The 27,049-nt window shown below is 33.9% G+C and overlaps 1 protein-coding gene across 1 annotated transcript; it reads right to left on the bottom strand.

Moving 5' to 3' along the window:
* LOC149779449 (cilia- and flagella- associated protein 210-like) lies at window positions 1-24,871 on the bottom strand. Its single transcript, XM_089940118.1, has 9 exons — window positions 24,730-24,871; window positions 15,242-15,450; window positions 14,510-14,683; window positions 12,831-13,036; window positions 11,387-11,597; window positions 10,702-10,787; window positions 9,065-9,257; window positions 5,227-5,391; window positions 1-2,164 (listed from the first exon to the last, which is right to left on the bottom strand). The coding sequence occupies exons 1-9, from the start codon at window positions 24,770-24,772 to the stop codon at window positions 1,811-1,813; spliced, it is 1,641 nt and encodes a 546-aa protein (XP_089796244.1). The 5' UTR covers window positions 24,773-24,871; the 3' UTR covers window positions 1-1,810.
* Between the last annotated feature and the right edge of the window lie 2,178 nt (window positions 24,872-27,049).

Raw genomic sequence — 27,049 nt, 5'->3', positions numbered from 1 at the left:
TTCTTAGTGTGCTATATTTAGCATTTATTTGGTATTTACAATATTATTTCAACAGATATTAAACAATCATATTTTGATTACAGACCATTGTAAACAGCACTTACATGACTTCTTCAAACTCCAGCTCTCATCACATTGTTAGTTTTGTAGTCAACCAATAATACTCAAATACTCTAGTCGAATAATGAGGTTTCACTTCCTGACCCAAAACAGGACCATATTACAAATTTCATCTGTCAAAATATTACTCATAATGTACAAGAACAAAAGAAACTGCTGACCTACATTGTACAGACGAATACTTGCACTTTATTAGCTATTTACAAAATAGACTTCAGTTTAAAAAGTTTGTATCTCCAGTTTTAAAAAAAAATATAACAAAGCAAAACAGTATATTCATATGAGTGTATCTTACTGATGCCCTGTGGGAATATTCTCCCTGTATATGTGCATGTTACTAATCCTGAGGGAATATTTCCCCAATAAGTGTGTATATTACTGATGTCCTGAGGGATTATTTTCCCAGTAAGTGTGTAAATTAATGATGCCATGTGGGAGTATTCCCCCAATAAGTGTGTATATTACTGATCTCTTGTGGGAATATTCCCCTAATAAGTGTGTATGTTACTGATACATTGTGGGAATATTCCCACAGTAAGTGTGTATGTTACTGATGCCTTGTGGGAATATTCCCCCAATAAGTGTGTATGTTACTGATGCCGTGTGGGAATATTCCCCCAATAAGTGTGTATGTTACTGATGCCGTGTGGCAGTATTCACCCAGTAAGTTTGTTTCTTACTTTGGGAATATTCTGCTTATTTAAGTTCTTGCACCTAAGATTACATAATTTGACATGCCTGGAGAGATTTTCTCAAGGTGTCTTCAAGGACTTACTAGTTTTCAAGGAATATTTTTCTTACACAGAGTGGGTCAAGCTTGAATTGTAAATACTATGGTAGCTGAGTCACACTTGCAACTAAATTAGTCATCCAACTTCGTATGTCATCTGCATTCCATTACGCCTTCTCATAAGTCAATATCTTGTGTCATTTGATCCACATAACCATATCCCCTTTTTTTGTATAGTCATTTTTTTTCTTCAAAATATGTAAATGGTATAAATATTGAATTTAAAAAGTAATATATTTCATTTAGTTTTAATGTTTTATATTCCCCTCAGATAAATTCATAGTGTTTGATAAATTCAAGAACTTCTCTACAATAAATCCAATATTTTTATGTTCAAGGTAACTCCTCGGATTCAATGATTTTTCAAGGCTGGACAAACCAGGATGAAAGCTGAAGTTTTTATAAATGCATTATTGCTTACCTAATAATAGATAACCATGGAATTATGAATATCAGGCAGAATTACATGTGTTTGTGATTTTCAGATAAATGAATGTAGCTACAATCAAGTTTAGTTACCGCAAAATAATATTTCAGCTGAACACCATGATTTTGTGAAAGACTAAAAATGCCATTACTCTGTTGAGTGTACAACAAAGTGTAAAAATAATACTTCTAGAATAGTGCATTATGTATCTTCATTAATAATGGATAATTCTGCATAAAAAAAAGTACAACTTCAATTCATCAGCAGACCATGAAATCTCTACTTTAGGAATTTCAAAAAGCTAGTGTTTTCGCTTGCATCTTGAACTATAATGTTTCAAAAATGTAAATGCTGATGAAAAGTGTCAATTCAGGAAGAAACAGAAAAACAACCAAATAACACATTAGTATCCTTTCTTATTTACCACTCTTTACCTTCTCACATGAGTCTCTATTCATTTGTTTATAAATTATCTACCACACAAAGCCAAGCCTTTTCTTAGATGGTACATCATCATTGTTGGCTTTGACAGCTTTTGTGCTGTCTTTTTGGTAGTGGGGCATCTGTTTGCCTGATTGATCAGTCACCATGTAACTGGGTCTTATTCCTCCCTTCCCATGGAACTGGGGACCTTTGCCACCCCCAGCCCCACTCTGAGCTGCTTTCTTCAGTGGGTACACATTACGGCCTCCCTTCTCACAGTGCTGAATGACTTTCTGAGCGTACTCCTGGAACTGTTGTTCCTCTATTTCCAGAAGTTGTGTGTTAGCTGCATCTAATGCTAGGGCCCGCTCTCTCTCCTCTTGCTCTTTCTGTTCCCTAAGAGACTACAAGGAAATAAAAAGGACAAATGAAATAGTGTGATCTGGTTAGTTTTGTATTAAACTGGCATAGGATGAGAAATGTCACTGCACAGACTTGGGGTGGAGTATTTTTAAAGTACTCAAGTATATGTAGAATTATTAATAGTACTTCCTAAAAAAAGTACTCATTACAAATTACCTATATTTCTGATTTCTCTATATATAGTACATTTATCAACTTCTAACTTTTTATAGTGTTTAATGTACAGCATTAGGGTGGAAAAGTTCACAACTTTAATTGCCTAAATTTCTGTTGTACTCCAAAATGTAGTCTGGATTACAGGGTACTTATTTCATTTCAAAGCAAGAGTAAGTATACAAATATAGTAACTCTTTAAAAACAAGAGTATAAGTACTTGCATTTTAAGGACTTCTGAGTACAACGTAATTGAGTACAGTTACTCCACCTCATGTCTGATTACACACTGCTGATTGCTGCAAAGCATGGCTATTTATGTCACAGACAAAATCAAACACTTGAGTTTATCTGGACTCATGAGTACAAAGTAATTGAGTACATCCACTCCATACCATGGATGATTGCACACATCTGAGTCATAGTATGCAAAGTTTGAGTACTCATGTGGAAGGTAAAATCATGCACTGATATTCATCAAGAGTGTGTACATAGTAATGGAGTACATCTATTCTGCCCCTTTCTGATAGCACACCACTAAACGATGCAAAGTCTGGGTACTGATGTCATCGATAGAATCACACCATTCATCAAGATCCCACAGTGTGTACATAGTAATGAAGTACAGCTATTCTGCCATTGTTTGATTGTACATGTACACCAATGAACGATGCAAAGTCTGGGTATTGGTGTCATCAAAAGAATCGCACTAAGGTTCATCAGGACTTCCGAGTACAAAGTAACTTACAGCTACTCTGCTCCATGTCTGACTGCACACCACTGAGTTATGCAAAGCCTGACTATTATCATTGACAGAAACACACACTAAAATTCATCAGGCATGAAATTTATGAAATTCATCAAATAATAGAATATGCCACTGACTACAAGCAGCTTGTGGCATAACACACTGTTGAATATATTTCATAAATTTCACATCTTGAAAATATATCTGATATGAGATCCTCAATAGTTAATGTAGATTAGTTTTATAATGCCATGTGATAAATATCATATACCATACTATGGGCTTGCACATGGTAATGTACAAAGTCATGTTAAGTTTGTTTTCTATTTCAAGGCATGAAATGTGTAAGACTTGTTGAATAATATTACCACTAATCTGCCATTTTCTGCAAGCAGATTGTGGAGTTACTATGCAATAAATTTTTAACTAAAATCTTGTCTAACTTGCCTTTAAGACTGTCTATGAAAAAAGGAAGAGATATATAGATAAAAAATATGTAATGTTATCTGCCTATGGTCATCATGTTAGAGATACACGAGTTCCTCAAATGGACTGGTCTTCTATTGGTCAAAGTGAAATTTCTAGGATTCCATGATAATTCTGCTTATTTTATCTTCTTTTTTTTATCTGCTGAGAGCTGAGTCTATCTACAAAATGCTTGAGAACCTCCAATATACAAAATTAGGTAACAAAAATATTTTCTTACATGTAAGAGTTAACATGCACACAAAATAACACAAAGTGTAGTACAAAGTCCCTTCTCATTGTCATTCACATTCAGCTTGATATCATAAATAGAAGATCCCTGAGCATGGTCAACATACTGGTGGTATGATCAGCACCATTTTCTTTCAGGACCAACTGGATATAATAACAAGTCTTTTGTTAAAATCCCAAGTCTATATGACCATCTGTTTTGGAGATGTAGCAATAACAAGATTTTCAAGGTGTCTACCATGGCAGCCATATTGGATGTCTGACCTGCACCATTTTGTTTAGCTCCAACTGCATATTATAAAAAGTTCTTAACTGAAAATCCCATGTTGCTATGATTATCATTTTCAGGAAAAGTCTTTATGTTAAAGCTCAACATCAATAGATTCTCGAGAAGTAGTGAGAAAAACAAAAGTTTCAAGATGGCCACCATGGGGAGATGGGGCAATACTGGGTATCAAATTGATACCATTTTCATATGAACCAACCAGACACCATCAGAAGTCTTTTAGTCAAAATGCGACAATCCTACAGCCATCTGTTTATTTAGAAAAAGTAGCAGTAACAAGATTTTCAGGATGGCCACCATGGCAATCATGTTGGAGGTCAGATCAACACCATTTTCATACAGGACCAACTAGACATCATTAGAAGTCTTTTAGTAAAACTCCATAAAACCATCCATTTAGAAGAACAATAACAAGGTTTCAACATGGCCACTGTAGGGGGAATATGTTGGATATAAAATTGGCACCATTTTCAGTTAGGATCTACTAGACATCACAAGAAGTCTTTAGTGAAAACTCTATGTTGATATGACCATCGATTCAGGAGAAGTTGTGACAAGATTTTCAAAACACTGTTGTAGTGGACATTTTGTATGTTACACTGCCACCATGTTTTTAGGTAGAACCAACTTTACATTCAGGAGTTGTGGCAGTAAAAAGATTTTCAAAATGGACACTGTAGCAGCCATAACAGATGTCCATGAGGCACCATTTTCATAAAGAGCCAACTAGACCATTGGATAAATAAGTGTGTGTGTAAAATTTAATGGCATTCCTCACTGCAGTTTAGTTGTAGTGATATCACGCTTATACTAATGGTCAGATTATTGCAATCCCAAGCTCTTATGATCTTTAACCAACACAGCTAAAAAAAGTATTCTATACGCAGATATTTACAAGGCATTTTGGTAATTTTTCTGACAGAATTTCCATGATAAATGGAAAATTTACACTATCAAAGTTTTTAAAGTGGCACTTAAGATTTTAATGCTTACAGTTTGGTGCTTCAAATGTATTGCTTGAAAACTTGATTACTCTTTAGTCTTTCATGAAAGTTCAATGAAGTAAGTCTTCACAAGAATACAAGTTAGAGACAAATATAAGGAATTTTAATGTCTGAGAGAAAGTGTGGAAAACTTACAGCTTGATCTAAGTGGAATTTAGCCAAGGACTGTGCCTCCTCTTTTCTTCGTACTTGTTTCTCTTCTTCATTTCTGCGGAATATTTCATCAGCTGCTTGACGGATTCTGATGGTTTCTAGTTCTGAACGTCTCTCCTCCTTCTTCTTTATTTCATTCTCCTTCATCTGTGGAACAATAACATATTTAAATAAACAAAAGTTTTCAATGGGACAGACACTATAGTGGGCATAAAGAATGTCCAGAAATTCAAGATAAGACGATTTCCTCTTTTTAATTGTTGAGTGTTGAAACCATCGCTGATATTCTTCAGCAAAACAAAATTTTCAAATTAGCTGCTGTGGTGGACATGTTGCATTTCATATCAGAACCATTTTTATTCAGGACCAAGCAGACATCATTACAAATCTTTTGGTGAAAACCCCCATGTTAATATAACCATCTGTTGCAGCAGCCATACTGGATATATGATTGGCACCATTTTCATTTATGACCAACCAGTTATGTGCACAGTGTATTAGAAGAAAGTCTATTTGTATAAACCTCATGTTTATACATCCAGGAGAGAAAATATTTTCAAGTTGGAAACTATGGTGGCCATACTGAGGGTCAGTTTGCATGTTTGTGTGTGTGTCTATGTGTGTGATTTGGATTTTTAACGTAGCTTTAACAATTATTTCAGTCATATTGCAGTGTGGCAGTTTGTAGTGATGTCTAGCACTGATACATCATGCCGCAGACATGTAGCATGATGTACCACCCAGTCACATTAATCTGACACCAGGCCAACCAATCCTAACACTAACCTCTTAATGCTGAGCACCTAGCAAGGCAGCTGTTAGTACCATTTTTATAAGTCTTTGGCATGACTCCGCTGGGATTTGAACACATGACCTCCTGCATTCGAGACAGATGCTCTAACAACTAGGCCACCAGAGAGGTGAGGGTCAGTTTGCATTATTTTCATTTAGGACCATCTATTATAAGAAGTCTTTTAGTGAAAAACCATGTTGATATGACCATTCATTCAGGAGTAGTAGTGATAACAAGATTTCCAAGATGGCAGTCATGATGGCCATGTTACATACCAGGTCAGCACCATTTTCATTTAAGACCAACAACACATATCTTATGGTGAAAACCCGATTTCAGCATTAGACTTTCCATTCAGGAGTAATGATTATAACATTTTCAAGTTGGCTGACAAATATGGTGGTCATATTGGAGGTCAGATTAGCACCACTTTTATTCAGGACCTGAATTAGACATCATGAGAGGCCATTTAGTCAAAAGCTAATGTTGACAAGATTCCTGATATTCAGGAGGTCTAGTACTAACAAGATTTTTAAGACCGTGGCTGAAATAGTGGCTTATTTTCATTCAGTACCAACTAGACCAAGGCATGAATGTGTGTGCAAAGTTTCATGGCAACCCTCCATGTAGTTTAGGCATACTGATAATAAATTTGTGCTAACTCCAAGTTGAAGTTTTTATTGAGTCAAGACAAAAGGAATCAAAACAAAACGTGTACAACTTACTGATACTTCTGTCTTTACTTGATAGCTTTTGCCCCTAATTTGCATACTACTGTAAACCAGTCCACATTTAGGCAGTAAGATGAACAATAAATATTACATATTTATAACAAAGGGCCTTATTTATTTAATTGATGAACAATACCTACATGTGTAGCATGAAGAAAATTACCAAAGACTTCCTCACTATAAAATGTATTTCTGCCAAAATACTGAACATAGACAAGTAGTATCATATACATACACTGACTTAATGACATGTATGACTTCTGATATTCATCGGCATCTCGGCAGGAAAAAGAAATCTTTCCACAAATTAGAAACTGTTGTTGGGAACCCTTATTTATTTTATTTCAATGAATAAAATTGAAATCATATATAATATAACCCCATACCCACCCACCCCACTCCATTGCTAGATACCTAAAAGAGAAGTTTATGGTCTTTTAAGAGAGGTGGCTATTAAAAGGAGGGGAAATACCAATAAATCAGACCTAGGCTGGACAGGAGAATGTCAGTGTGAGGTATCCATAATATAGTTGTACAATTCTCCCTCCTTATGGAAATCATGAATGTGACCTGTATTTTATGGCCACTCACTCAAAAATCTGCAGCCAGATAACTGGAAAATACCCCAACATTTTGCCAGAATAAAAACTGGGCCATATTTGTTAAATATGAAGAAAATCATGACCAAAAGTGGTAAATGAAACCTTAATAGATCACTTGTTTTATCCTCAAACACAATGGCTAGTGTCTGGAAACTGGAATCAACATTATGAAATTCACAACTTTTGATGAGTCATATTTTTTGTTAAATTCTTTCCAAACAACATTCTCAGCACACTGTAAATAACAATATTTGATGAAACTGGATCAATGAAAAATGTCATTAATGTCTACTAATGACAACACTTTAAAAAATAAATACCAATTAAATAAATTTTGACAAGTGAACTCCATGTTTTTGTTCTATCTTTTAATTTGGTTTCATAAATGTAATATTCCTTCTTGTATCCAAATGTGAAAAATGTCATTCTACCATCATAGTTATGTCTATGAGTGTTTCTGTGAGAACCTAAATATGTGCCAACCAAGTTTTGATCTCCAACTTGTAGAAGTATTTGTTGTACTGTTACGCTCGTTTAAAAGCAAATCTGCTTTGGATTATCACATTAATAATATCTTTATATCAAATCAAATAAAGTTGTTGGAATAAAGTCAAAAACACTAAAGGCATGCAAATCAAACCTGCATAAGATCTAGTGGTCTTGGTCATGTGTCAAGTCAATTCATTTCAATTGATCAATTCAACACTGCTATAAATATTATTATGTAAAAGTAATAAAATTAAACCACCTTAAATTAGCTTACACATTCACAGTTGTAATCAAAGATAGCAAGCAGCCAATAAAAATGATTACTTGGTAAATAAAGAAGCTTTGTTTCACTGATACAGTTCATTATGGAGACGTGAGTTCCAGAGTTAGTACTGAACTTAAAATTCCTGAACTGGCACTAATAAATTTCCTCAAGAAGGAGAAATTTCACGATAATACTTGCCATGAAACCACCCACGTTTTATTAATAAGGAACATACCAAATATGTTTCAATGTTGACAGTTGTTTCACAAAATAAATGTCTCTGGTTTTGGAAAAAATAAATCTTGTTTTGTTGTGAATGAACACAGCAAAAAGCAATGATGTCATACAGATTTTGTGTACACCTGATGGTTGCTGAAACATCTTGCGGTTATGGTGATAATGATTTTTCAGAGGTATCTTGAAAGTAAAGGTAATTTACACAGAAGTGTTAACAACTTCATCAGGAAAAGCTCTTTATTTACAATTCTTCCCAATGTGATTATAAAAACAAGTATGCAGCCATTAAACGGCCCCCATAACACACCCCCATGCTGTTTTTTATGTCCAGCATAGATGTCATCCCCTTCTTAATTTTTGTAGGTCCTTGGTAACTTGCACCTTCACATTTAGTGCAGTCTATGTTTATGGAACCCACTGTATGTGAGTTATAGAGGGAGAGGTGTATTAAGAAATTCTACACTTTACACCTAGGCATGTTCCAACACAGTTGTGTATTAATACACAAATTGGATGTGTAACGATGTCAAGTTGCACCAAAAATGGTTCTTATTCACTAATAAAATTAGTGAAAATAAATTAAGTAGCATAACATAATAAAATAGAATATAACCAATTTAATGAGATCAATGACTATACATGCACCTGTTATAAATGAGACCACAGTATACTAATGACCATTAATAAAGACAGACCACTGTACCTGTTTGCTCCTATGTTCATTCTCATCCTGGAGTATTTTCCTCATTTTAGCCTCTTTTTCTGCCTCTTCTTGTGCACGTTTGGCCTCTGCCTCCTCCACGGCTGCACGAATTCTCTCATCTTCATCATCAACTGCCTGCTTCATCTGTGCTGCCAGCTTCCCATGGATCTGCTCTAGATGTTTCTGCTTCTCTCTGCAAGATGAAATCCAATCAAATGAATTATTTATTTATTTTTTAGACAAAGAAAGATTAATTTCATAATTCTATCAATCTATTCAAGCAACTAATGAATTCGTCAATGTGTGAATCAACACTTTCTGATCAATTACTGATGAAATTTTATGAGTAAATATGTAAATTAAATTTAATGTTAAAAACTTAAAATAAGCTAGTCAACAGATATGAACCTTTTCTGAAATGTTGCTGAACCTCAATTTGGAAACTCTTCTAAAAAGACAGAAAAACATGTTGTGAAACTGTTGATGATTTTAAACAGGTGATACATGTACAAATAGAATGTGTTGTATTTCCTCCCATCCAAAGTCAGGGAAAAATATATAGCTCAGTCTTATCAAGTTCAAACTTATTGAATGGTAAGCAATTTGCTAATGTATAGACCCCACCCCACCCCACCTCTCCTGCATCACTGATCTGCAATGAATATGAATCTGAAGTCAAAAAAGGACATAACTTTTCTGAAAAAAAGTGTGAGCACAATGACTGGTCTACATTCATATCTTCTAAAGATGGCCTTACTATACATGAAGTTTCACAGTGATCCATTAAAACTGCTGGAATTGACTTGTGTTCAAAAGACTGTCATACACTGCATTCAGTTGCATTTAAACAAAATGGTCAATAGCTCTGGCAAAAATTGGGAGCAGAAAGTAATTTATTGACATGGGCATCAACAAATGATGGACAAACCATGTACAAAGTTTCATGGTGATCCAGTGTGAGAAACTACCAGTAGTTGTGTTATACACTACATCTGGCTCCAAACCTAAAAGGGCAATAACTCTAACAAAAATAATAAAAGCACAGTGATTGTTTGAAATATACATCTTCACATGATTATCCAAACATTTACCAAGTTTTATAACAATCCACTCAAATCTTTAAGACCAGATGCATGCAAAAGAATTCTATCATAGACCGCATTCAGCTGCATATTAGGCAATAACTTGTGGGAACACAGTGATTTGTTAATTTATTGCATATTTGTATCAGGACTGGACAACAGGCAATGCCTACAAAAACCTTCTCTCCCAAACACGCATGCTTCAAGTAAATGACCATGATATTGTTTACAAAGTTTCGTGGCAAAGATTGTGGCATTCACTACAGCATGGTACAAGATAAAAAGGGCAATAACTCTAATAAAATGTGCAGGAACAAATGATCTGTTTATGTATGTATATCATCAGATCATGACTGCAACATTTACCAAATGTCATGGCAGTGTAGCAAAAACTATTGTACTAATGTGTGTACCTGACAGAAGGGCAGATTAGTGGAAATGAGGATTACTGTAGATGGGGTTTAAAATTGTCAGCAATGGTTGTGGATAAATTCCTACCTAAAATTCTGTATGAATTATATAGCAGCAATCATGGAAACAAATTTAATTCCTTACTCATGGATGTATTTTTCTTTCTCAGCCCTCAATCTCATCATTTTTCTCTTGGCTGCAGCAAAAATTCTACACTCCTCATCTTCTTCCTAAAGTTGATAAGAAATATGATAGTGGATTAGCATTTCATTTTAATTATCTGTATATGGAAAACAGAATAGCTATTTCCTGTAAATCACTGAAGAAATGTAAAGAAAAAGTGCAGGAAAAAGTATACATGTACTATAAGCACTCACTTATCAATCAAGTTCAATTGCAAACTGCATGGAACCAAATCTGCCATTGCATAGTACAATGTCAGATCTGGTTCTATGTAGTTTGTCAGGATCCATGTTGTCTGCAGTTGGACTGGACATGTAATTGAGTACATATGGAAAGGCCAGTGTTATGGGAATATGAATGTTCTGGTACCATTATCTTGAAAAATATGACCCAGCTCATATAAATTCTTTTCAAAGATAATTATATATCAGTTTGCTATGGCAACTCTAGAATCATAAAATTACATTTGATTTTATTAATGTAATTTTTATAATCATTTTTATGTGTAGTTTTAACCATATATATGGTAAATATATCCATCATACTTTGTCTCATGACTACTAATGATTTAACTCCTCCATCAGAACTCACAACATTGTAAAAGACCTTCCCACTAACTCAGTTATCTCATGATTTTTCACTGTACCTCTTCTTGCTGACTTTGCATCTGTTTGAGTGTTAACCGTTCACCTATCTGCTTGCGGTTATCATCCATGAGTTGTTTTTTCTCATCATGGGCGATTTTTTCCAGACGTTCCTTTTCCAGCTGGAACTGCAGTGCAAGCTTCTTTAGCTCCTCCCCTTCCTTAATGTCCTCCAGCTGCCCTTGCTTTTTATCTTTCATGTGCTCACGGATTCTAGACAATATGAAAACATAAGGGTTCATGAATAATTGTATTGTTGTGTTGGTGTTACTTGACAAAGCATTCACTGTATACACACAGATCATCAAGAACAGGAGTACTGAAAATGGTATGTCATATGCCACTGGCTTTCAGGATAATGGTCATTGTGACCTTGACTTAAGGATAATGGTCATTGTGACCTTTGACTTAAGGATAATGGTCATTGTGACCTTGACTTAAGGACAATGGTCATTGTGACCTTCACTTAAGAATAATGGTCAGTGACCCTGACTTAAGGATAATGGTCATTGTGGCCTTGACTTAAGGATAATGGTCATTGTGACCGTGACTTAAGGATAATGGTCATTGTGACCTTGACTTAAGGATAATGGTCATTGTGACCTTGACTTAAGGTTAATGGTCATTGTGACCTTGATCATAACTTTTTAATCTATAAACCATCTGGCTTTTTTGCTTCATCAAAGGAAACCTACCTGTTACACTTGGTAAAATTATGTTCAGGAGAAGAAGATATAAGGCAAAAAATTAAATTTTCCTTGGTCACACTGTAGTGACCTTGACTTTAGACTTTTTGATGTAAAATATAGTCAAAGGCTTCTTTATATCATCATGGGAAATATATTTATAAATTTTGGTGAAGGTACATGTTCGATTAATCACAATGACCCTGACTAGAGGTGCACAGTTTTACCAGCATTCAGGTCTACTAACATATTTTCTTCCAGTATGTTGCTGCTGGTACCATTTTTATAAATCTTTGGTATACCTCAGCCGGGGTTTTTAAAAAATGTGACCTCCCGCATCTGAGTTGAATGTTCTAACCACTTAGGTCACCGGAGTGGTCTCACTACTCTTCCCAAACTACTTCAAACAATCCCTTGAAACTTAACACATAAATTTATCCCAATATCAAGTTGATCCTAAGTGAAAATGGTGCCAGTCTGATATCCAAAATGGCAACCAATGCAGCCATCTTGAGAAAAAAAATTATTGTTACTCCTCTCCTCAGCCTTTGCTGAACCATGTAGCAAATGTTTTTAGCCTCATTCTCAGTTCTGAGTTTAATAAACATGTTTATCACATCAAGGGATGACTTTCACAAATATGAAAAACCTTAATGGAAAAAAAAATGTTCTTCTGTTTGTGCTTTTGACGTGACTCTCAAAACAATTCATTCAATGTTTTGTTTATCTCATTCACTATGAAACAACAAGATCAACTCACTGGGCCTTCTGGAAGTCCTCAGCCTCCTTTGCAGCAACCATTCTTTCCATAGCACGCATCTGGTCCTGTTGGATTGCCTCCTCATATTCACGCTGTGCAAGGGCCAGATACTCCTTGTCCTTTCCTTCATTTGCCTTTGCCTGCAGCTTCTTCAGCTCTAGCTGTGCTTCTCGCTCCTTTAAAACCTCTGTCAACATCAATGCACCCTGCCAATGAAATCAAGGGATATTACTGTAGATTATAATCTCTTTGCACTTGAAAATGTAAAAGATATGACAAATTTATGACATATCATTTTTAAAAATTAATGTAATTAATTATTTAACCTACATCTAATTGCATTCTGTCTTTACAGAAAATACTTTGCAATTTTGTTTCCAGATTAATTGTGTGTGATTAACTGAAAATAGAAATTAAGTTTATGTTTTTAAATTCACTTGTTTCCACTGCATCTTGAGTGAAGTAATAAAAGTCATATATATCATGTAGGCATTCAGAACTATTTCCATAATGAATGTCATTTTTTAGAATTTAAATACACATAGTTTCTGATGGCCATTATTCACTTTATTCAGACTATCATACATCCATATTCCTTTGAAAGATAATTATTTACATTCCCCAAGAAGCACATATCGCAAAATCAAGATTAACTGACCTGAACATTTTTGGACAAGGTCAACCTTAAGGTGTGATCCAGCACAAACCAGATTGAATGTTGTGTGCTGTGAAGTTACAATGAAAGCAGCATATGTTGAAAACAAAATTCATACTACACTGTTATTTGCTATGATAGATCTGACTTCCTTTTCTTGACCCTGTTTAGTACCTGGCTATGTGTAAACATCTGTAGCACTCAATAATTTTCTTATGGAAGATTTTTAATGATATTTAAGGTTCAGGGCATTCAAAAATCAGGATTGAAAAGACTTTTATTAAATCATTTTAATATTAAAGTTTAGAGTAAATGCACCTACATGACCACACTGACTTACACTTTAACAAAGATCAAATCTTAATACTTCAAGATTTGTCACAATTCCATCAATATTTGTGCTGGAAATTTGAAAATATGAATAGTCATCTACATTTACATGTTAAACATGATGATCAAATTAGTCACCTAAATTCACAAAGTAAATGGGATGGTCATCTAAATTCACAAAGGAAATGGGATGGTCATCTACATTTACAGAGTACACATGATGGTAAAATTCCTGTGAACTTTTCTCAGTGATGACTGGTCTTGATAAATCCAAGATGCCAGCAAAAAGAAAAATCTATTTAAGTCAAGAAATGCAATAACTTAATCATGATTAACCAAAATGAAGATTTAGATCAAAGGATCATGAATATAAAAAATAGTGCAATGTTCTAAATGTTATCTCTTTGTTACATTTTGTGTAATCATGCTGGATATTGAAGAAAAATGTACATACAAATCACATGTACAGTCATAAAAGATACAGCACAATTTATAATGACATTTTCTGCTCTTCCAAAGGGAGCAAAGAAGAACAGTAGAATGTAAAATGTGAGATAAAATTCATAGTTATCATCCAAAAAAGGATCAGTGGTTTCCCTTGGATATTTATTAAATGATTCCAACTATTATTATCTGCAATCACAATTATTAATTGGATTTTTTTATTAAAAAAACAACAAAATCTATCCCTCACATGAAACTGTTTGACTCTATCAGTTTGGTAGTATTGTAGAGTTTTGGCCTTATCAATGGCTTCTTTCCGCTGCTGGGCCTGATACTTTGCCTCTTCAATGTCCAGAAGTTTACGTTCCTCCTCCTCCTTTTGCTCTCGTAACTTCCGTGCCTCCAGCTTCCTATGCCGTGTGCCCTACAATTAGAAAAGCACAATGGTAGAAAAATAATAATAATAATAATAATGAGGACTTTGTATAGCACCTAATCTTTAGAAGTTCTAAGTGCTTTACAACATTAGACAACACCTATAAGATAAAAAACATATAATAATATTATTACAAAAACAAATACCATGAAATTAGAAAAATATTAAAAAATAAAAAAACATGCTGAGAAAACACTTTCATTACTTTCACATTACTTACAAAAAATATATTTTATAATATTAGACAGTGGAATTATATAATGTTAGCAATAAAAACATTACTCAATACATTTGTATTTACTGTTTATTTTATTTGAGAAGATGGCTTAGTCCCTTAATAAAGAAATAAATGGGGAAAACAAACATAAAATGTTGTAGTGCCATAAGATAATAAATTATAGAAATTTTAAGATTTAAGACAACAAAATTTCAAATATATTATAACTAGCTGATAAAAAAAAGAAAATTATTGTAGGTTATGTGCACAACTATATCATTTTGATGCCCTAGCCTAATGGCTGACTCACTAATAACATGTATACGTACTGCAATTGTGTTTCCCCAGTTTTGCACTACTTCCTTCGATCTGTTTTTTAGGTTCTCTCGGTCTTCCCTCATTTTCCGTAGTTTTTCATCCTCAATTTCTTTACGATGAAGCTGTGTTTGGATTCGCTCCCAGTCTGTTTTAGTTAACACCATAACCTGCTGAAGATCTGTTCCATCCTTAAGGTGCATACTGGACATATCTGGGGTCCCTAATTAGTAAATTATGAAAATAAGTATTTGTTTGATACAATGCACGATGAATTGGCCATTTAGTCTGTATCTCTACCATTTAGTGGTACAGCAGAATCATCAATGAAAACAAAAGTTCTGAACAACATGCAAACAACTAACACTTAAAGCATCTGACATTTCTATATAGAAATAATATCTCAGCAAAGGCAGTAAGAAAAGAAAAGTACAATGGCAGTCTCCTGCATGGTCCCTGTATTAAATACAGATAAGACAAATTTTCAGTAAATGCTGTAATAAAAAAGGTTGCACAAAAAGTTATAGATAAATAACATCTACTGTGTTTGCACTTTTTTCATAATTTGGGTACAAGACAAAAATGTACCTAAATTTTATAACTTAGAAAATAATAAAACAAATCCATCCAGCGCTACTCATTTAAATCTTTCTGGAATATGGGTGAACACGTTAATATTTTTTCTTTATAGGTGGAATCTCAACTTTTTCCTTCTGCATAATATAATGTCTGCAATTCTTCATATAATGTCGAGTCTAATAGATAGAGTCCAACTGCAAAACAACATTGATACTGATCTGTCATTGCACACTGCTGGCATATTAGGGTCTATGTTGTTTGCTCTATTGATGTTTTCTAACAAAATACATAGATCCAGGTCTGCAAGCACACTATGTAAAAGCAGGTCTGGGTTTGTGAAGTTTGCAATGGGACTGAGTATACTTTGAATGGTACTCTACTTTTCATACACCATAATTCCATAGAAATCATAATTATTTTTATCCTCTAATTTTTGATACAATGAACTATATCCTTATTAAAATTTTGTAAATTTATGGTACTTTAAGAGAATTAAAATTAATTTATTGAACAAAAATTATTCATACACCTAAAAGAATTATTAAAAAGTGTATGAAATATTTTCAATTGTTGGTACACATAAAAAATAATTGCCCTGCCACTGATCATTGTACATTTAAATGGGTTACCTCACTTTCCACATGTCACTGTCATCTAGACAAAAAGGTGTGTCTGTGACAGATGTGATACTGATTTAAACAAAGAATTTCCCAGAAAACATGCAATCCTACCTTTTGATCACTTTGGTCCCATTAATGTTATTTACTTAATTATGTTAATTCATGTGACTGAGAATGGTTTGGCTGATCCCTACTAGTCACAGTTCTCACTATCAATTGTGTTTCTAAAATTTGTCACATTATGTCCAAAATGACAGGCAGGTGCCATATTACACCTGTAAAATGAATTCGTCACAAGGAATTACAACAAGACAATTTAGATACCTTCCATTATGAAGTATGTTAAAATTATGAATTCAGATTTCTTATTTTAATAACACTTCATTTTCTGTTTCGAACTCTAGCAGAAGTGGAAAAAATTAACTAAACCCAATTTGCACAATTTATTTCAAGGCTGGAATGCATAAATTTGAGATAAACACCCGACATTTAGTTTGAACTGAAAACAAACTAACTGATTCCCACACCAAAATAACATTATGCAGTTGCTCTTCATCTACTATTATTCATAACAATTCAAATACCCTTCATTGGTCAACCTCTTAATCATGCAAATACCCTTCATTGATCAACTTTTAACCATGCAATTACCCTTCACTGGTCAACTTTTTAACCATGAAAATACCCCTCATTGATTAACTTTTAACCATGCAAAATACCCTTCATTGGTCAACTTTTTAATCATCAAATACCCTTCATTGATCAACTTTTTAACCATTCAAATACCCTTCATTCATCAACTTTTAATCATGTGAATACCCTTCATTGGTCAACTTTTCAATCATGCAAATACCCTTCATTGGTCAACTTTTTAATCATGCAAATACCCTTCATTGATCAATTCTTAACCATGCAATTACCCTTCACTGGTCAACTTTTTAACCATGAAAATACCCCTCATTGGTTAACTTCTTAACCATGCAAATACCTTTCACTGGTGAACTTTTTAACCATGAAATACCCTTCATTAATCAAATTTTTAACCATGCAAATACCCTTCATTGATCAATTTTTTAATCATGCAAATACCTTTCATTGGTCAACCTTTTAACCATGCAAATATCCTTCATTGGTAAACTTTAAACCATGCAAACACACTGTAAACACACTTCAAATCATGCTTCAACACCATTTAAACACCCTGCAATATAATGAAAACTGCAAATGAGAAGAGAAAACAAATGGTTATATGACCACCAAATTTAAGTGTTTTGAAGGGTAATTGATGGGCTGAGTGAATGTTGAAATGAAAGCTAAATGAAACACGAATTGCATGGTTTTGAAGGGTCTAAATATACAATCCTTCACATGGCATAGAAGAGGGTAAAAGGGGGATTGATGGGTTGAGTGTAGGGCTTGAATTTGACTGGAAGGGCCCTTTTGAATGGTCTGAAGGATGACAAGAGTTGAACTAAGGTTGAAATAAAAACTAAATGAAGCACCAGTTGCATGGTTTTTATAGGTCTAAATATAGAATCGTTCAAAACTACATGAAACAGAAGAGTAGCGGTGATTGAAGGATTGATTGCAGGTTGATTTGCATTTTATGACAAGAGAAGGAAATATAATCTTTCAAAATCCCATTGATACAATCAATTTTTCATTTTTTGCTAGTTGCCTTCCTTTAATGCAGGAGGTCTTGGAGTAAAAAGGAAAGTTATATACAGTGTATTTTCATATCAGTTTTAACTGTAACTTTTATTATCATTTTATGTAAAGTAACTATTATGTACCGCTGTATTGTTTGCTCTCATTTATAACTAAAGTCTTATTTTCAACAATTATGAAAATGGAATGTGTAATTCCAACCCCATAATTCCAAGTAACAAGAAAAAAATATCAAAATTATTATTTCATATTCCTTGGAAGGAATAGTCCTTAGAAAATCTCTAACAGATAAAATACTCAGGCATCAAAATTGCTAGCTATCTTAAATGGAACCTCCACATTCAAGAAATATGCACATGAGGCAATCATACTTCATGCCTATTAAGAAATAATTTATCAGCTTGCCCACAGAATGTTAAAGAATTAGCTTTCAAAGACCTATTTTTAGCTTTGACCTATTTTTCAACAGATGGGACCATAACTTTCATGTATTACAAGGTGAACTTCAAAAAGCCCCAGAACAATCAGCCAGATTTGTTATATCAAATTGTAACTACACACCAGGAAGTATGACTTCAATACCAATTATGTTGTTATGGGAGCATTAAATATCAATAAACTGGAAGAAAAAAAAGATTAATACTTTTTTGCAAAGGTTTAAAAACAACTGCAAAATTCCTTGAACAATTTAAAAAAAAAAACTGGTCCAATTTAGCATGAATATATTTTACACATTCTTTATACTCAAATTAATAGTTACAAATTTAGTTTTTTGTCCCAATGAATCAACAGGATTTGATTTTTATTCCCACAGCTATTAATAACAATACTGAATCTTCACAGAACCAAACTGATACGTTTCACACTTAGCATGGCCAAACATTTCTTTTCTTAATTATTATTTTTGGGGTATGCTTTGCAGTGCATTGTGATAAATAAAATCACATATGTCCAAGGGGCTTTTTTGTTGGTTTTTTTTATACCATGAAAGGTTTATAAACAATTAGCTTCACCATACTGAACAAGAACTTATTAGGAACAACCATTTGTTTTTAGGGGATATTCAGGATAATATATGTGACACAAATATTGATAATTAACCATTCCACATTATAATACTAGCAAAACAAGTCAGCAGAGAAGATATGGTATGAGTTAGATTTTGCTTAAAGAAGATAATTTGAGATTTACTATTTACACATTTGTGAATAAAAATGGTTGGGTGCAAATGAGATATCCTGCAACCCCTTAAAAGATAATGGTTGTGCCTTATAGTCCATTGTGTATTATCAGTATGGCACAGTATTAGCCACATGCTCAGCATATCAGAACAGTAAAACCTGTCTTGAGAGACCACTGCTGTTAGACCACCTGTCTTAAAAGAGCTGGTTCTCCATGCACATATTTATTTACTGTATAGTATTATGACCTGAACTGAGACCACCTGACTTGCAAGAACATTTTTTAGGCAGAAGGATGGTCTATCAAGACAGGTTCTATTGTATCAGCATATCTCAAAGTAAAGGAATTCAATGCCAAAGCAAGCTTTGTTTAATGTTTCAGAATTATACATGTTTATTTTGCTGAAATTATATACTTTCAGGAGTTTTATCAATGATTTCTGAATATCATTGTAAAATTTAGCACTTGCAAAAACTGCAGTTGCTTGAAATCTTGGTATGCACTTGAACAAATCAACTAGGATATACAAGCGTTAAATTCAAGTCCTCCAGTACTGAAAGTTCCAAGGAATACAAAATGAAGTGCTGATTGCATGGGAGTCCATATATATATTAATAAAATTAGGTTTTTAAACTGATGGGTGGATACAATGAATGTTTTTGATGAGAGAGAGAGAAAAAGAGAGGGGTGTTTTAGTGTAAACCCAATGTTAATGCCAACATGCTTGCAAAAGGAGTTGTAAGAATATGAATGTTTAAATGGCAACCTTAATTGCCATGATGATAGTCAGAGATAGAGCAATTTTCATTCAGGACCTGCTTCAGCATATTGTTAAATATTGTGTTAGTAAAAAACCTATATCAATACAACTTTCCATTCACAAAAAGTAACCATATGAAAATTTTCAATATGGCTACCATAGCAGCCATTCTGGATGGTAGATCAGCAAAATTTTAATATAAACAACATATTGCAAGAAGTGTTAAAGTTGGTGCTCTACACTTTTGTATTTTGCATAGGGTCCAATTTTTAAAGGTAACAAAGTTTTCCTGTTTTCTAATTGGTTATTTAAAAAGACCTTGTATATCTAAGGTATTGTTATTAGAACATTTAATTCCCTTTATTTTGGACGATGATTGATGGGTGTAATATGGGTTATAGATTAAAACAGCTTGGCGTAACTGCAAATGTGCACCAATAAAGAACTGCTAGCTCTACTTTGGCATTATCACTTCCTGGACTTCAGAGGTATGTTGTAAAAAGAAGAGCTGATAACTTGTTCACTTTTTATATGTTTGGTAATTCATTCATTGCACTTTCAGAAGCTGGTATTGTCTAGTCTGGCAAAATGTACTTTCCCTGTTTTAATAACTGCTAGAAATAGCGTATGTTAGATTAATTCAGGCTGATCTTTTGAGCACATGGGAGCAGTCATTTTGGTTAGCTGTATGTACAACATCCACAAGTACAATATCCAAAGAAATTTCAACAACATTACATTAAAGACATGGAATACCTGCTGATGAAATTTACCTAATTTTTTATCAAAGAGATGTAACTCCAAATGTTATGGCATTATTATGATTATCAAGTATAATAATAATAATGACAATAATGAGGACATTGTATAGTGCCTAATCTTTAGAAGCTCTAAGTGCTTTACAACATTAAACAACACCTATAAGATTAAAAACATATAATGATATGATTACAAAAACAAACACCATGAAATTAGAAAACATTAAAAAACATGCTGAGAATATTTAAAATAGGAAACATTATTGGGTCTTTAAGTTTGTTCTTGCAGTCGAAATAAGTGAGTTTTGAGAGCACTCTTGAATGTGATCACTGTGTCTTTGTGTCTAAGTTCAGTGGCCAATTCATTCCATGTTGCTGGGCCCTGGTATGCAAAAGAACGCTGTCCATATGACTTTGTTTTCATAGTGGGAATAATGAGTGTACGATTGTCAGAAGAGGAGCGTAAGTATCTTGCTGGTGTATACACATGGGTGAGGTTTGACAGGTATGTTGGACTAGAGTCCGTCAATGAAACGTAGCACAGAGAACAAATTTTGTGTTTGATTCTGGATCGAATGGATAGCCAGTGTAGGGTACAGAGCAGCGGGGAGGTGTGCTCTGATCGTGGTACTCTAAGTATGATCCGAGCAGCTGTGTTTTGAACTTTTTGAAGTTTCTGGAGCAGATATTAAGATGAACCAGACAGAATTGAGTTACAATAGTCTAGTCTTGAAAGTACTAATGAACACACAATTGTTTTAGTGGCATCAACTGAAAGATATTTGCGAATTGAGCTGATGCGTTTCAGCTCAAGATATGCAGCCTTGCATATGTTCATGACATGTTGGTGCAATGTGAGAGTACTGTCCAAAGTAACACCTAGGTTTCATACTGATTGTGTGAATTTAATGTTGGTGTTGCTGATATTTATTGTTTGAGGTAAAGGATGTGAATGAGAAAGTCTTTCTGTTATAATCAGAATGGCCTCAGTTTTATCATCATTCATCTGCAGCTTGTTACATGTCATCCATGATTTCACATCAGAAATGCACCTCTCTACACCTTGGACGGTAGCATCAACTTCAGTTGGGTGGCTAGATTTGTATATTTGGGTGTCATCAGCATACAATTGGTGAGACACTGGATGATGATCTATGACACTTGAGAGCGGCTGAGTGTACAGAATGAAGAGAACAGGTCCAAGAACAGACCCCTGCAGAACACCACAACATAGATCAACTGGGCTGGTGTGTATTCCATTTGCAGGTACAATTTGTGTCCTGTTGACCAAGTAGGACTTGAAACACTGTAAGGCTGTATCATGAATGCCAAATACATGCTGGAGACTGTGAAGTAATATATCATGGTCTATTGTGTCAAATGCTGCAGACAAATCAAGGAGGGTGAGGACTGTAATCTTTCCACTATCCAACGCAGAGAGAATGTCATTAACTACTTTTAGAAGAGTAGTTTCAGTACTGTGGCAAGGGCAATATGCAGATTGTACATTGCTAAAAAGACTGTCTGAATTTAGATGAGATACAAGGTGGGATAGAACAACCTTTTCTAAAGAATTTAGTTATAGTGACCTACATCACATCTGTTTCTTGAAAACATAGACTCAATCAGGTAAATGTGATGATGTGTTACTAAAGAAACTCCCATCTTGATTTGAAATGCCAACAAGCTGATAGTTTTAGGAACCCCCTGGCAACAATCAGGTGGGAAATTATAAATTTATGAATGACATGACTTACCAGGTAGTTTTATGGGGTTTTTTTTATATCCTTTTGTTTTTAAAATTAGTAGGGGTTACAAACAAACAGGAGGGTGTGCAGATACTATAGTGTATGTGGATGTGGTAATATAAGAGCATTTACTCATCTTAAATTAAATATTAATTGTTGTTCTAAAATTTAAATACTAATAAACAAAGTCTATTCAGTCCTGATTATTTAATGCCCTACTGCTTAACTGTCATCAAGAAACTTCCAGATGCCAATTTTTTTATGGAGAAAAGAGAGCATTAGGTCTAATTGTCACAATATAGGGTAGCAAAAATTCTATTTTTAACATGCATAGGTTTCATTGTGATATCAGAGCACATGACATTCAATCAGGTTTGTATTGGATCATACCTTTAGGATGACCTTGTCCAAAAATCTCCATGTACTTTAACAGTGGATTTTGCTGTATGTGTTTATCAGGGCATGTAAATAATTTCATTCCAAAGGAATATGGCTGTAGAAGTGATGTGAATAATTGCCATTTAAAGGTATGTGTAATCAAATTCTACAACAAATTATACCTGTTAATGAATTATTTGGTACTGAATGAATACATGACCTGTACAACTTTTACAATAATAATAATAATAATTATTATTATTATTATTATTATTATTATCATTATTTAATAATAATAATAATAATAATAATAATGTGGACTTAGTACAACACCTAATCTTTAGAAACTCTAAGTACTTTACAATATTAGATAACACATAAAAACGTATCAAATTAAAAGTTTACAAAAACAAACAACATTAAATTACTAAACAAAAACATGCTGACAATAATTAAGGATATAAACATTATTAAGACTTTCAGTCTGTTCTTGTATTTGAAATAGATAAGTTTTAAGAGCACTCTTGAATAAGAACACAGTGTCCTTGTGTCTATGATCCATGGTCAATTCATTCCATGTAGACCTTGGTAAGCAAAACAATATTGTCTGTATGACTTGATTTTAACAGTGGGAACAAAGAGAAGGTGAGTGTTGGAAAAGGAGCATAACTTTCTAGTTGATACTGAGATGAACCTGATAGAAGTGAATTACAATATTCTAGAGTTGAATGTACTAAGGAACACAACATGTTGGTGTTATGCTGTTATATTTAATTTGCATTGTTTGTTAGTTTTTAATTTATTATGTATGTGGGTTATCTAAAATTGTACTTTGTAGTGAATTAACTGGGCTGGAATGTTTTACAGTCACAATTTGTACTGTTCTGTTGACGAAGTAGGACTTGAACCATAGTAAGGCTGTATGATGAAAAATACCAAATACAGACTGGAGATGGTGAAGTAATATATTATGGTCTATTGTGTCAAATGCCACAGAAAAATCAAGGAGGGTGAGAACTGTAATATTTCCACTATACATGTAAGCAGAGAGAAGGTCGATAACTACACTCAGAGGGTCCGTTTCAGTACTATGGGGAGGGTGAAATGCAGACTGTACAGTGCTAAAAAGACTATATGAATTCATATGAGATACAAGCTTGTATAGAACAACTTTTTATAAGTTTTTTTAATGAATGAAAGGTTAGAAACATGTTGATAGTTCTTGAAATTGTTTGGGTCAGATTCTTCAACAGAGGCTTAACAATGGAAGTTTGAAAAAATGATGAGAATACCCCGGATGAGAGAAAGGTATTGATAATAGTGGTTACTGAAGGCAATATTGAACTAAATCACTCAAGTAGCAATGATGTCGGAATAAATTGAGTTCCCATTACTTTTGACTGATATAGAGTCCATCAAATCTGAATCAAACAAATAGTTCTATAATGTAAGATGCCTCACTTTATATTTATGTTGGTCGCACTAACAACTTGAATATCAAATGAGGTGTCTTAAATTGTATAACTAACGCTTAGTGATATTTTAAAACAAAACTGCAATCAAACTTCGCTTAATTCTCAACTGCTATTTTAAATGTAAACTTAGGTTTTATTGATATGCATACGAAAGAGTACAAACTTGTTCACGAAGCTTATAGCAGCATTCTTGCTGACCATACTGTGGTCTGAAAATGTCAGCGACAGTGACAAGCTAGAGTACTGTAACCTTACTGGGTCATATACGATAATCATTCATTTAATCAGTCATATCAGTACCTCTAGTGCTACCTTTATGTTGAGAAAAGTTTACCTCTAGCGCTTCCTTTCCTTCTGCCGTGCATTACAGTCGCCATATTTATTGTTCAAACTAATAATCGTGATGTTGTGTATAACCCCTCCCCAACCATTCGGCTGATTTTGTTGTCAAGCAAATATCACTATGCAGCAGTCATTTCCGCTCAATCGTCAAGACTGGTTACGTTAATTTTCATATATCAGTTAGTCTGGTACTCTTATTTCAATATAACGGACACTACTTGGTAAACTCTAGTCTAGACACTATCCAAGGAATACGTGCCTTTCTAAAATATTTAAGGAGCAGCTGTTGAAACGATCTGGACGTATCCGTGTACTTTTCATAGCTTAAATTATTCAGCAATTTATCCAGTGATTGCCCCATAAACCAGATGTATCTATACACCTAATTGCTTCTTTAACTTATCAACTATGAAATCCTTGCAGAACTAAATATATTTCAAATCATTATTCGGTCGGTATGGTCGGTATCTTCTGATCAAGACCTTGTATAACTAACTCCTTGATAAAGAGGTGACTGCCATGCCAACCTGACAATTATGAAGGCGGAGTGTGGTGTATTTTTTATATTTGTAACTTAAATTGCATTAGCTATGTGCTGGGCCTGTATATGTTTGTGTTAAGTGATTGCAACAACGAACTTTATTACGCGTTATTGTACCTATGATGCTAGCTGCCTTTAACAACACAGTTTTATTACAAATATCGCATATATTTATTGAATCAAAGCCACTGTCATCTTCATCTATGATTATCATGGGTTTTCGTATTTTAATTCTTCATGCACAATTTTTTTGACTTTACCGAATACATAGTAAAATATTTGAATACAAGCTGTTTCTCTGCAAGCTAGTGAAGTATGTATCCCATGGATTGACTTGAAGTGCATACAGAAGGCAGCTAGAATGTATTTACTGGTCTCTTATATTTTCCATGACATCTTTACATCTTTATTGTCGCATTAAATAACAACTGATGTTTAACGTTTTTTTTAAATTTTTAGTGTGCTACGTAAGATATCGCTTACTATTTTTATTCTGCTAATGTTTCTTGTATATTACAAAAAAAAAAAATAAAACATATTTTACATGTATACTTATCTTGGTGATGGCTATTTATTTGGATTGACGCTGATTTGAAAAGAGCCAGCGTATTAGTACTTTCTTTTTATTTTTATTTTATACTTTCCTTTTTTCTCTTTCGTTTCGTCCTATGGTATCTTCTGGTGAGGGAAATTGTCTTCTTCTGACTTATGGTATCAGTTTAGTACCATTCATTTTCCCCCAAAATGTAAGTTTCTAGAAGACTTTTTTTTCCTAACGTTTTGCTTTATTTGACCAAAGAATACATAGGTCTTCTCAATTACCACCAGAAAATGTACATTTGTATTCATAAAAAGCAACCTCCTTTAAATTCTAATGATATTTTGTCCTAGAAACACCATCTTTTGTAAACGATGTTTCTATATTGGAACAGACGTTGTAACACGTTCGAACTAGTTTCTCAGTCTAATTTATAATAATAATAATAATAATAATAATGAGGACTTTGTATAGCGCCTAATATTTAGAAGCTCTAAGCGCTTTTCAACAATTGGCAACACCTATAAGATAAAAAACATTCATAATTATATGATTGCAAAAACAAACACCATGAAATTAGAAAACACAGAAAAAACATGCTGAGAATATTTAAGGTAGGAAACATTATTGGGTCTTTAAGTTTGTTCTTGCAGTCGAAATAAGTGAGTTTTGAGAGCACTCTTGAATGGTATCACTATGTCTTTGTGTCTAAGTTCAGTGGCCAATTCATTCCACGTTGCTGGGCCCTAGTATGCAAAAGAACGCTGTCCATATGACTTTGTTTTCATAGTGGGAATAATGAGTGTACGATTGTCAGAAGAGGAGCGTAAGTATCTTGCTGGTGTATACACATGGGTGAGGTTTGACAGGTATGTTGGACTAGAGTCCGTCAATGAAACGTAGCACAGAGAGTATGATCCGAACAGCTGTGTTTTGAACTTTTTGAAGTTTCTGGAGTAGATATTGAGATGAACCAGACAGAACTGAATTACAATAGTCTAGTCTTGAAAGTACTAATGAACACACAAGTTTTTTAGTTGCATCAACTGAAAGATATTTGCGAATGGAGCTGATGCGTCTCAGTTCAAGATATGCAGCCTTGCATATGTTCATGACATGTTGGTGCAATGTGAGAGTACTGTCCAAAGTAACACCTAGGTTTCGTACTGATTGTGTGAATTTAATGTTGGTGTTGCTGATATTTATTGTTTGAGGTAAAGGATGTGAATGAGA

This window comes from Sinohyriopsis cumingii, chromosome 17 (assembly GCF_028554795.1).
Source record: "Sinohyriopsis cumingii isolate HCF-2022 chromosome 17, ASM2855479v2, whole genome shotgun sequence".
NCBI classification, from domain to species: Eukaryota; Metazoa; Mollusca; class Bivalvia; order Unionida; family Unionidae; genus Sinohyriopsis; species Sinohyriopsis cumingii.
Note: the sequence above shows the minus strand (reverse complement) of the source record. Positions and strands in the feature narration are given on the sequence as shown.

Coding starts and splice junctions, on each gene's coding strand:
- LOC149779449 (XM_089940118.1), bottom strand. CDS start 24,772: ATGGCGACTGTAATGCACGGCAGAAGGAAAGGAAGCGCTAGAG. Junction 15,451..24,729: donor AAGGAAAGGAAGCGCTAGAG/GTAAACTTTTCT, acceptor TTTACTAATTAG/GGACCCCAGATATGTCCAGT. Junction 14,684..15,241: donor ACTGGGGAAACACAATTGCA/GTACGTATACAT, acceptor TTCTAATTGTAG/GGCACACGGCATAGGAAGCT.